Genomic DNA, 12,650 nt, shown 5'->3' on the forward strand with positions numbered 1-12,650 from the left:
TCTGCTGCTCTTTAATCTGTCTAACAGAATAATCAATAATCTATCCAAACATGTATATATCAAACAGATTTTAGCATTAGGCCGTTTATCTAAGCTATGGCAATCAGTGCTGAACTTTGGATGCGAGTCTGACAAAAATTTCCTTTAAACTTTAACTAAGACAAGCTTTTTTTTTGCACGGCAAGGACGCTGTGTATTGCACATGGGCAAGCAGCTGCATTTACCCTAAACTGTCATGTCCAGCGGATAGTTAACCACAGTGAAGCACCCTGTAGCTGTTCTTAAGTTTCTTTTCACATGAGTGGCTTTATGGCATTTATGTCAATGCAATGCCAGCACACACTGTCTAACTCAAGTATATAAGGAACCTATTTTAAGAAAAATGATTGTATGATGTATAATAGTGTGGTGTAAATGCTTCTGTATTTTTTTCTACACATTTCAAAAATTTTTTTATGCATGATTTTCATGATAGGAATGCAGGAAATGACAATTTCTCTGAAGATACTAGATGACTAAGAGTAAAGCCATGGTTAATATGCTTAACCAGCCATGAGATTCATTAGCTGACTGGCTGACTGACTGACTGACTGATCGATTGACTGACACAAATTACGGATTAGAAATGATTATTTCTACAGTTTCTCCTTTATTTTGGTTTGAAAGAATGAATGAATGAAAAAAAAATGAATAAACAAACAAACAAACAAAGAATAAAAGCATGACATGTTTCATCACAGTGCCATTAGTTTGATTCAAACTGGAATAAGAAAAGCCTAATTTGAATGTTGCTATTGAGGTTTAGTTTAAACTCATTTCATTCCTATGTAATTGTGAATTAGGCATATAACTATTTAGAAACAAATTAAAATTTGTGACTTGAAATTGAAGTCATAAAGTTGCATTTTTAGTTTTTGACAAAAACATTTATGTGAATTTGTAGTTCTTGTGTTCTCAGTTATCATCTAAACTGTAGTCATGTCCTTGTGGCTACTGTGACAGTTTACAGCCAGATATTTTGTATATTTACAGTATGTCTTTATTGTACAAAAAAGAAACATTTTAGAATTGCTGCAAATGTTGCATTTTTATATAGTTCCTTGTACCACATTCCTACACGGTTGTGTTGCACCATGGACCTGAAGATGAAAAGTTTATTTTCCCTATTTACATTTTACACAAATGCTTTATTAAGTATGAATATTCATGTCATTTGTTGTAGTGCATATATTTTTTTTTACTTTTCCTTTACCTCATCTATCAGAGAGACTAGACCATAGAGAAGTGTATGTATAACCTTGTCTTTTTCATGTACATCTGACATTGATGCTCATACACTCCTAGTGTGACACACCCACTAGGAAGATCTATAGGATTCTACTAGGATATCATATCAGTGCTGTTGCTCTGCTGAAAATCTTCCACCACCCAAATAATATCTGGGGCAGCAGTGGTCCTGGGGTAGTATCTTTGAGCTGTATGTATATCAACACAATAACTGCACCAGCTGCACCAAAGTCTGGACCTTAATAGTTTTAGAAATGTTTGGAATTTTCAGCATAGAAACATTAACATTTTGATAAGTTGTATCTCAACTGATCTCAGTGAGCAGTGAAAAAGTAAACTTTTTGTCCATAGACGTCTCACAAAACACTGTACTTCAATATACTTTTAAATCATTTGTTCATTGGCTGGATATAGAGTGAAATCTCACATACATATAATATTACCGTGAGAATTTAAGAGAGTAACTGGCAGTTTGTAAAATGAATCATATTAATCCAAACTTTATTAGTTCTTTAGGTGAAGTAGCAAAGGCTGATGTACCCTGCCTTTGCTCCCAAGGGTGGAGGGTGAGCTGGTGTTTTTCCTGTATGATTTACAATCTTGAAAAGGAAGGAGATAACTGTTAATATAATGATTAATTTCAATACAATTAAGCCCACGTGGAATGGTGATGCCACATACAACTTTGCTGGTCACGTCAATCATGAGCTTAAGTTTACGCTTCACAGATGTTTTCACATTTCCTATTTGCTTGAACGGGGTTTCCACAGGGTTCTCCGGCTTCCTTTCACTCCCTAAAAACATACAAACAGGTAGATTGGGGATCAATCAATCAATCAATCAATCAGTCAGTCAGTCAGTCAGTCAGTCAGTCAGTCAGTCTGTCTGTCTGTCTGTCTGTCTGTCTGTCTGTCTGTCTGTCTGTCTGTCTATCTATCTATCTATCTATCTATCTATCTATCTATCTATCTATCTATCTATCTATCTATCTAGTGGCCACTAGGTGTATATGAAAGTGTATGTTGGAATGTCCATCCCATGTTGGGCTTCCTGTTAATTCTTACCTAGATCGTGTTTGCTCGGTTCAGTTCTGATGTCACGGAAAAGACAGAGTGCAAAAACACATTCTTGTGTATGAAGTCGGCATTCTCCACATTCCTCCCGCAATTCAGGTGCCTTCATCATCATGATTTTTTTTAACCACCGTTGTGTGTGGGCGGGGCTTACGGCGTGCAGTCACGCCTCCTCCTCCAGCGCTCGGCAAAACGGCGCGGTCCTGCCACACTGACGGTGAAACATGAAGCGAGCTCGGCGTGCCGAATTCAAATCCCCGACTTCTCCGCTCCGACGTTAGCACTTTCATCCCGATCGCTTTGTTCCATTTCACGAATATTTCTCCCAACCACCTCTGTCCTTCTTCCCAAGTTCCACGGAAGACCTGTGTTCTTCCCCCGTGTACCTGCGAGACAGTCAGCCCGATCTCTCCTGCGCTGGATCGCTCGTGCGACAAGATGTGCGTGGAGAGCGACGGATGCGAGCCGGACGGCTGCGGCGGTGGAGGCGGCGGCGGCGCGGACGAGGTGCGCACGCTCTCGGGAAGCGTGAGCGCCGCGCTCAAGCCAAGTCCCGAGATGCGCGCGTGCAAACCGGGCCAGAAATTCCGAGCCGCCTTGCTGCGGTGCCGCTCGCCCGCCGCCGCCGCTGGGATCCTGAGCTTCGGCAACGTGCTCAATTACATGGACAGATACACCGTAGCCGGTAAGTAAGCAAGCAGGAATCTCATCCGAGTCTTTCTTTTGTGCCTCGTACGTGGTTGCGCACGAGAACGCACCGGTATCATTCGTGCTCACACACACACACACACACAAAAAAACCTGACATGAATTTGGCATCTTCATAAAATCATAAGCTCATGCACTCAATGTGTTAGGGATCTATTGTTATGATTAATGACTTGTAGGTCTCCAGTGATGTAATCAACACACCAGGATCTCAGTGATCAGTTGAAAAGAAGGTTCCTATGACAGGATATTGACTTGGGTTTGCACCATGTAAGATCAATAATCTGTCAGTCTTTCATCAAGTTTATACCTTTATACAAACACCCTGGATCTGTCTGAAAAAAAGAAAAATAAATAAAAAAATATATATAAATAAATCAATTAGGCAATCAGGTAATTCCAGCCTAGTATAAGAAAGTTTACCCAAAACTTGCCTCTCTGTTTACACCCAGAGCTCAGGTGTCATACAGTGTACCGATGAATTGCACCAAATATAGTTCTCCAATAATTTGTTCTGTGGAAATGTATTCAGAATGGCAACATTGATTAGAAATGCCCGAAAGTTGGTTAAAACCCAATTTAATATGGACCGTGAAGAAAAGCGAGACTGAAGCAGGCAACAGCGTTTCCATAGAAACCGTCCCAAAGAAGCTACTTTTTACATCAAGCACGTAAACCTGGAAGGAGATCCTGGACTTATTCTGCTCATTTAACACGTTTGAAGGATTTGATGGTGATCTTAGGTGGCGTGCCAGCTGGCCCTGGTCATAAACGAATGGACTAATTTCTAAAGAAATTGAAGCAAAGTAGAAAAAACAGACCATCATTTAAAATCTAGGTTTATAAAAAAAAATAAAAAATCATACACACAATTAAGAAGAAAATAAATGCTGTTTCTGAGCTCGCTGGCTCTGTTGTGGTCATTAATTGCTGTTTCAAAGTCTGTAATGTGGACCACAGACTGATTAAGTTGAAGGAAAAAATTGTAGACTGGTTGCTGTCGTTGTTGGAGGAGGAGAGATTATGTCATTGTCATTATTTATTACGTATTTGGCAGCTTATAATACACTTATTCTTATTATTATGACCGTTTATGCACCTACAGCTGGGCAAAAATGGACAGTAAAATGGATATTTTGCAACAGGATGGTAAATTGTGTTGTATCTGAGTTAAAAAGGGGAAAGCGGAAAGAAGTAATTGCACTGTACACACACCATAACTTATTATTAAAAGAATGTACAATTAATTAAGACAGCCCACGTCATATGTACACCTGCATGGTGTCTGTAAACACTACTGCAAGTATCGAATTAATGCCTGCAGTGGTCATGTGACTTCTGAGAAGCAGAGTGAATAAGATGTAATAAGGAAAAGGAGAACCAAGAAGTTTTTTAAGCATATCTTATCTGGGCATCTCTGAAGCTCCAGTTTGTGTTGTGTCAGTCAGTCGAAAAACATTTGTAGATAAGGATGTTTGATGTAAAGAAAAAAAATCCTTCATGCTTTTGGAAGGTTCGGAGTCAATTATAGACCAGTATAGTTTCTATTCAGCAACTTTTCTTTTTTTACAGGGAGACATGTAGAGAGAGAGAGAGAGAGTGGGGGGGGAGTGACAGTGTGAGAGAGATGTGCTCTATGTCGAGGACTGCAGTAAGATTGCAGCAGAAGAAGGTGTGTGTGAAGTGTGTGTGTGCGCATGTGTGTGCGTTTATTTGTACTGTTGGCTGCAGCTGTGTATTGCACAGTGTGTTGAGCACCGGGGTTCTCCCCTGCACCTCCCTGCCTGGCTCATGCATTATGCATGAGGAGAGTGTGTGTGTGTGTGTGTGTGTGTGTGTGTGTGTGTGTGTGTGTGTGTGTGTATATACATGTGTGTGAAAGGCTGAGCAAGGAGAGGATTGACGCAGCCATCCTGCAGTGTTGAGCCTGACCACTCGTGTGTGTGTGTGTGTGTGTGTGTGTGTGTGTGTGTGTGTGTGTGTGTGTGTGTGATTGAGTGTGTGTGGAGGAGAGAAAGGAGTGATGGGTCATAGAAATCTCCTCTCCATCTCTGTTCAATCATTTCCACTGCCGTCATACTGCCAAGAGCATTGGTGTAATGAGGCTCAATCCTGCGTGTTGTTGGTGTGTATGACTGTGTGTGTGTGTGTGTGTGTGTGTGTGTGTGTGTGAGGGAGACATTCAGTTAAAAGAGGGGCTTAGGGAAAAATTCAAGGTAATTCCAGACCTACATTGCCAATAAAAAAGATGGTTGATTCCTCGAGGGAAATAGCGAGACTGGGTCATGTTGATGAGGTCACAAGTTCGGATGCACAGAGACACAGAAGATCAAGGAGCCTTTGGTTGGTCATGTAGAAGTCAGCAATACAGCAAAACAGGTAAAGGTTGTATTGGTTCATTACTATACCACACAGAAGAAAGCATCCACAAAAACGGCTTTTACACTTTAACAAACTCGTTCCTGCGTTTGCTGCCGTATAAATGTTTCACGAGGCTTTTCTTCTGAGACGAGGACGTTTTTTTACGAGCTGTGGCGATTCTGAGGATAAAAAGTGATTCAAACGGATCGCACACTGCTCCCTGCTCTGTGTATTTTGTCTCCCAAAAACAAATCTCCCATGTGTATCAGTCAATAAAGACTTCTGCTTTTTAAACTTTTGCGGTTTGGTGTCTGGGTTTAATTGGTACCTGCGAGTTACCAAGGTCCTAATTTGGTGCTTGACCACACGGTAAATACTCGCGGTGTAAAAGGCAGTTTTTAGGAAGGAAACGGAAAAATCGGAAGTGTTTTGTGAGATGAATGCTGCATTAGTGTGCGTGTGTATAGAATATAAGTAAAAATGTGCTATGTGTATGCAGATGCACATTTACACCACCCTTTTCTGTCTGCTTCATTTCCTTATTGGCCGAGTGCTCTGTCGCTGCAGTGTGACCTCCGGCATGCCAGATAAATCACAATGATGAAGTGAAGGTTTGTGACCTCTTTAAACTGATTACATTTGTGGCGTCTGCAATGTTGTATTTTGGGGCTGGCAAAAATATTTGAGGGCAAACACACAGTAGGCCCCCGGGCAACAACTCGGATTATCATCCAGATAATCTGGGATTGGAATTTAAAGGAAGTGGCCACTTAGAGTTATTTGAGTTATGGATGCTCCTCTTTCCCATGTCAACTGGTTAACTAGTTCATGTGCACCTCAGGAGAAAGCACTTGACCGGTGCTTAATGTTTTATCATCTGGATTAAAGGGTTTCTCAAGACTTCTTGTGGTATGAACGGCCGAATAAATCCAGTAAGTGTATGCCAGTTAAAGAGGACATGTCTAAATTGTACTGTAGTCAAAATGATCCAGTTTAACTTGCTATCACTTATCACTGAGAGAAAATCCTCTATTACCACCCACTCATACTCACACACACACACGTACACCTACATTTGCACCCTGGCTGTCATCTCCAGCCTCGCTTCCTTCTGCCAGGACACGAGCAGGCGATAACACCTATCAGCACATGCAAGGCGTTCTGCATTACGTCATTCTTACTCACTCACTTGCGCCCTACCACACACACGCACATACACACACACACACACACACACACACACACACTGCATCATTTACCAATTTGCTCTTGCTTTTGTAACTCCTCTCATAATTGCTTTTATTACAATCTTATCCTGGACCTGTCCTAAATGCGGACAGGGTGGAGTGTATTTAAAACGCATTGTTGACATAGAAAAAAAAGAAAACACCTACCTACAGCCTGTTACAGCCGTCTGTGTTCGAAACACACCCGCTACAAATTGCCAGCCTGCATCTGAATTAAACTTTGAGGTTGGCTGCAGCCACTTGACTGTCGCCTCGAACTTTTCCTTTCTTTCCTCTGTTGACTACCCACGTATTAAAAAAAGGCTCATGAACAACAACTCCTTAGATCCTTAGGGGGAAAAAAGCCTTAGTAATTGGATTTTATAGGCTTGTCTAGGTTTTTTTTTTTTCTGGAACACTCTCAAAGAACAAATGGCTTCTAAAGTTTATTTCCATATGCCTGGACCTACTGCATGCCTTTTAAATTCAGTGTCTATAGTAGCATTGTCTTGCCATTACATAGGCTGGGCCTACCATGATATACACAGTCGATATATTAACTTGAAGTCTGCATGTTTTTTTGTTTTTTTTTGCGGAAGAGTGCGTTTACGAGTAACGCGTCATGTGCACTGGCGTGGGAACTTCTAGGTATGTGGCAAGTTTTGGTTTTAATCAGAGGTCTTCCTCCCGTTTGCGATTTATAGAGATTTTCATCTCACGCTCGCGTTTTTGTTGGGGCGTATTTAGCCGATGGTGAGGCCTGCCGGAGAAGGAGCAGCTGGAAATAAGCGGTTCCTCTTCCTCCTTTTCGGGCGTCTGGCTTTCTTGTGGTCGCCGTAAGCATTAGCCTGGCACGCCACTGCCTTCTCACTGACGACCAGGGCCTCCTCAGGAGGTCTGAAAATGGATAGAGGGAAATGCTAGCTCAATTATTATGTGAATGTGAGGCAACATGTGGACAATTTCCCAAGGCCCAACAAAAGGCTCCCCCTCTCTCTCCTTCAAAAATGATTCATTTTTCAATCTAATTTTAGACAATTATGCCAAATTTGACATAATATGTGAAATAATGGATTTGTCACACTTCATTGTTGGGTGAGATTTTATTTAAAAAAAACTGCATAGAAATAAATTCACCTGCCAGTGCATTTCGATAAATATAAAAATTGGTCTGGAAAACGTCTTCTTTTTTTTTTTTTTTGAATCCAACAAACAATTTGCGATTTTTTATTATATACTCGAATTTTCTTCATGGAAATGAATACTTAGCAACTAAAAGCCTCTTAAGTATATGCAAATTGATCTATTATTCCTCATTATGAGGACTAAAATCTATGACTGTTCAGATGTTTAGCTTAGCTCGAGACATCCCTGATAACTTAGAACTGAGTTCAAAGTGATATGATTTGATGGAAAATATTTATACAAAGCAGCAAAATGTCAGGAATAAAATGATTCCTGGGTTTTATATTTGTTTTAAAATATGCTGATTTAAGGCTTATATTCAGTTTCTATTCAGTTAATGTTTAAAATGTGTTCACACTGGGCTGAGAAAACGGGTAGAATGTAAATAACGAGAAATAAAAACCCACTGGAATCAAAATATTGAAACAATCGATCTTTTAACACCTCCCAAATGAACAGTGGGCACATTTAGTCATGTCGATCAGTGTTTACAGTATGTGTGTTTTGGTGTATAAATACACATACTTGACACTCACTGACAGATATCCTAGCATTTTCCATTGCAGTCTGACAAAAACACAGAAGTGTAAGCAAACCAGTGACCCCAGCATAGTAAAATAAGCAGACTTATAGTTGCTTGAGACTCACCGAAACCGCCAAATGCTTTGTGTGCTGTGATTTCTGAGGGGTTCCTCTTTCACCAAGTCATGCTTTTTAAATGAAGCATTGCTTCATTTCCTTTTTTAGCAATAGCTGGTGGGGTTGTAATGACCCTGATGGTGCATTTCGGGGTCTGCTTTTAGCTCGGTGCATGTCTGAACAGATCTGGAGACATTGTGTGTGTGTGTTAAAGTAAGCTTGTCTATTTGACAGGGTGAGGTGGCAGGTTTGATGGACAGATGAGAAATGGGGAAGAATTGCAGGGGGATGGATAAGGTGACCCCTGAGGCACACACCTGCATGAAAGGGTGTGTCAAAGTGGTGTTCCCATGGATCAGAGCTGGATGAGATCAGAGATGACCTCTGACCCCAGAACGATGTGTTTACTATGACCTCAGACATAAGCCACATCAGGGCTAGAAGCTTATCTTATACTTAATCGCAATTATCTGTCTCAATCTAATAGAAAAGCTCTTCAACACCATAACACAAAACTGAGTTCTGGGAATCCCCCTAGAGTGAGGCTATGGATGTGCCTGATATATAATTGGATATGTTATGCAGTAATATGAGGGTGGATGATGTGTGTGGACAGGTTTTATGTCCCATGCCATTTATATACGTATATATTTGCCTTCCACACAATCCCATAAATATCATATCCAAACAAGTAGACATTTGTGAACTAAACCCAGCTTTGGCTTTAAAGTAGCCACTGGAGTCTTTCCAGAGTGGCTGGACTAATATTTACACTGACCTTTCCAGCATGGCAATGTTTGCCGAGTCTTTATAAAAGAAGACATCGTGTCATCTTTGCCCCCTATTCACGAGTCGCAGAGTAAATAATCAACAGCAGTAGGGATTATGTAGCCTGTTTATCTCAGGGCTGAGAGAGCTAAGCATCTGTTGTGTGTACATGTTTATGCTTGTTAAAGCCTACATCTGTTCATATGTGAATTTGTCTTTCTATGACTTTGGTCATTGGTCATGATTTTTCACACGTGTGTGTCACTGATTTTATTTGCCCTGAGCAGTCGTTATCGTAATAGCTTGAAAATTTGCAGCGCTTTTAAAGGCAGAAATGGTGTCTCTGGGGGATGTTCTGAAATCTGTGGGTAAATTACAGCTCTGATTCCCTGTCACTTCTCTGATGTATTAATGTGTTAATGAAGAGTTCAAATGTCAACGTTCTTGTGTTCGCTTCTCACCGGATATCACCATTTTCAATCTTAGAATGGACAAAACAAAAAAGCTCTACAGCTCTCTGAAAATGTCAGAATTGTTTTTTTAAAACAGCTCTATAACAACCTAAACAGTGAATTACATAATTATAATTGATAAAAATAAAATCAGGAGTTTTAGGTCAATGTCAAATGCCAAATGTAATAATATTTTAATATTATATATTGACGATAAAAATATATGAAAACGGAACTCAAATGACAATAATGCATGTGTTTTAAGGGTGTGTATTTCTTTCTTTTGTTTCTTCGCGAATGCACACATCCTTGTCTGTGCGTGGGTGTGATGACATGTTATTAATGCTTGCTCCTCAGGTTTGAATTCCATTAGTGTTACCTCAACACTGGTATCAGTGTGTAAATGGATCAGGACAGTGTTAAAACTCTACAGGCAGGTGTGCACTGGACAGACTGGCTTCCACTCACCTGTGATTCCAAACCATTAATCCACCTGAGGCTGGACAGTCACGCCTTGACTTCCTGTCCTGCTTAAAGGATTGCAGCGTTCCAATAATTCCCCCAGTCCGCTTGGTATGTTCTGAAAGGAGATACACCTTAAGAACATGTACATTTTTTGTGAACTCATTGTGTCCATAGCTAAATTGCTGCTGAATGAAATGGAACGTCTGCCGGTAAATACACACTGGGTTTGGCTTCCGTGAAGGTGTGTGTGTGTGTGTGTGTGTGTGTGTGTGTTCATTCTCACAGCCACGGAATGTAGCGGTGGCAGTGTTTGGAATGTGCCAGACTGCTTGCTTTGCTTTCCCACACAAACAATTGCCTCTAATAGCTTTTACTCATCCCACCCATATCTATCACTTAAAAAGTTATTGAATCAAACCCAACCTCACAAATATAAACACTTCACATTCTCCTATCGTTTCACACACCCTTGCTTACTCCTGACTTGTCAATTCAACCGATTTTTTCCCCTCATAAAATATTCCAACAGATCGCTTTGCGCATTGCTAGCAGAGATGGGTCGTAAGGTAAGACATGCTGTGTCGGCGGTGTGCATCCTGCAGCGGGGAATTAAACCGAAATGAGCTTAATCTCAAATTGATGAAAGAGAAAGGGAGATAAATGGCAGAGCCAGAGTCATGCCCTCTGAGAACGCTGTGTGCGAAGGGATCGAAATAGCACTTTCCACAGTGAGGGAACGTATTTAACAAGAACGGCTTGTGAGTTGGTGTTGACTGGGGTGAAATGCAGGTTTATGAAGCTACAGTCAATTGCCGCTACCATAGTAGCCTGCGCATACATTTCACAGATGTTTCTAATTCAGATATAGATTCAGTCTCGGCATCTTGTCGAGCGTACATGCTCGTTATACAGTTTTACATATGTATTGGCCTGTTTTTCATTTCTGTCTCACAAGTAGTAATAAAACAGGTTCGATTTGGAGTAGGATTTCACTGTAGGACTAAACCGTTAAGCTGATACCTTTTAGTCTACTGGCAATATTGACAAACCCACAGCCACAGTTTATGCAGTTATAACAGTTGTACCTGTATTGCTTAGACCAGGGGGCTGAGGTATTTCCACCATTTTCCACACACACTTGGAAACTTCAATATGGATACAACTACGTTATTTGGAAAATTTTTAAAACCAAAACTTAGTACAAAACCAAATACTTTTTGCCTGATTGACTGAAAGGTTCAAAGGTTGAGAATGGGATCCCATGGGCCGCAACCTTATTGAGCATGTGTGGGTGTGATAACGTTTTTTGTGGGTGTGTAGGTCTTCTGTCACGATAACATAGGTGAATTGGTTATGCATATTTACCCCTATGTGTAAATGAGTCAGTGTGTGTATATATATATATATATATATATATATATATATATATATATATATATATATATATATTCACATCTAGTTTTTAACTCTGAGAATGACCAGTATAAAGCAATCAGAAATTAAAATTGCAGGACAAAGAAAAAGGTGCGGTTGTGTGCAGTGCATTTTTAATTCTTAGTCACTGTAATTGGTTATAGAAAATACAGTGCTACTGTGCAAGTTGGATTACAGCCATCTAGTTGAGATCAATTATAGAGTGATGCTGCTGAGGTTGAGGAACTGTCAGAGCCAGAACTCACACTCCAGTCTGACAGAGTTGACATTTCTACCTTTGGGTTTCCCTCCCAGGGTTTTTCATTGTTTCCATGGGCATAATAGTAAGGTCTGTATTTAAGATGTTTCAGGCTATACCCATTTTGCCAATTTTAATTTAGAATACAGATATTTTGAACTTTAAGCAAATACATTATTCAAACTGAATCGATTAATTTAGGCATATTATTACAGCAACTCTTTATTTAAGGCAATATTGAAAATATGAGAATATCAGGCGAAAGTAATGTTTGTGCATGACAGAAAAGCACAAGTGCTGCATATGTCTTCATATATTCTTATATATGTTTCCAAGATGGATCTCTTGGATAGACTGAGAAAACACTGATATAAAAAAAACAACAGTGTATTTTAGTCATGTGATGTAGTCATGTGATCTATTCAACTCAACATTTTGACACATTGGAAGTAAAGCATTTTCAGGAGTTTCTTTATATAATAGCAATTTTTTTTTTTGGCTGTAGACGGAGAGAGTTTTAAAAATTAAAATGCTATTTTCAGATCAATCCAGATTAATGTGACAGTCAAAACAAGCACTTAATTTTTGAATACAGCTTTTGCATCTTAAGATTTTCGCCCTGCAGGAAAAAAGGGTGTAATTAATTCTTAGACAAAAGTGGCCTAAGCGTGTATAGTGTATACAGCTGCACACAGAAAAGTGTAGGACTATATGGTTAATAGCATGATTAAAGTGATTATGTTTAATTAGGGGATGCATATGCAATTCATACAGTATTTATAGCAGAGTGTTACAGGCCAAGTACAGGTTTATT

The 12,650-nt window shown here is 39.9% G+C and overlaps 1 protein-coding gene across 1 annotated transcript in view; it reads left to right on the forward strand.

Moving 5' to 3' along the window:
* Window positions 1-2,566: 2,566 nt before the first annotated feature.
* The window catches only part of spns2 (spinster homolog 2 (Drosophila)), a 65,689-nt gene continuing 55,605 nt past the window's right edge, over window positions 2,567-12,650 (forward strand). The window contains exon 1 of the mRNA XM_046838801.1: window positions 2,567-3,045. Coding sequence (XP_046694757.1) covers window positions 2,799-3,045 — 247 coding nt within the window. The 5' untranslated portion in view covers window positions 2,567-2,798. The remainder of the gene's footprint in view (window positions 3,046-12,650) is intronic.

The sequence above is a fragment of the Silurus meridionalis genome, chromosome 25, assembly GCF_014805685.1.
Source record: "Silurus meridionalis isolate SWU-2019-XX chromosome 25, ASM1480568v1, whole genome shotgun sequence".
Lineage (NCBI taxonomy): Eukaryota > Metazoa > Chordata > Actinopteri > Siluriformes > Siluridae > Silurus > Silurus meridionalis.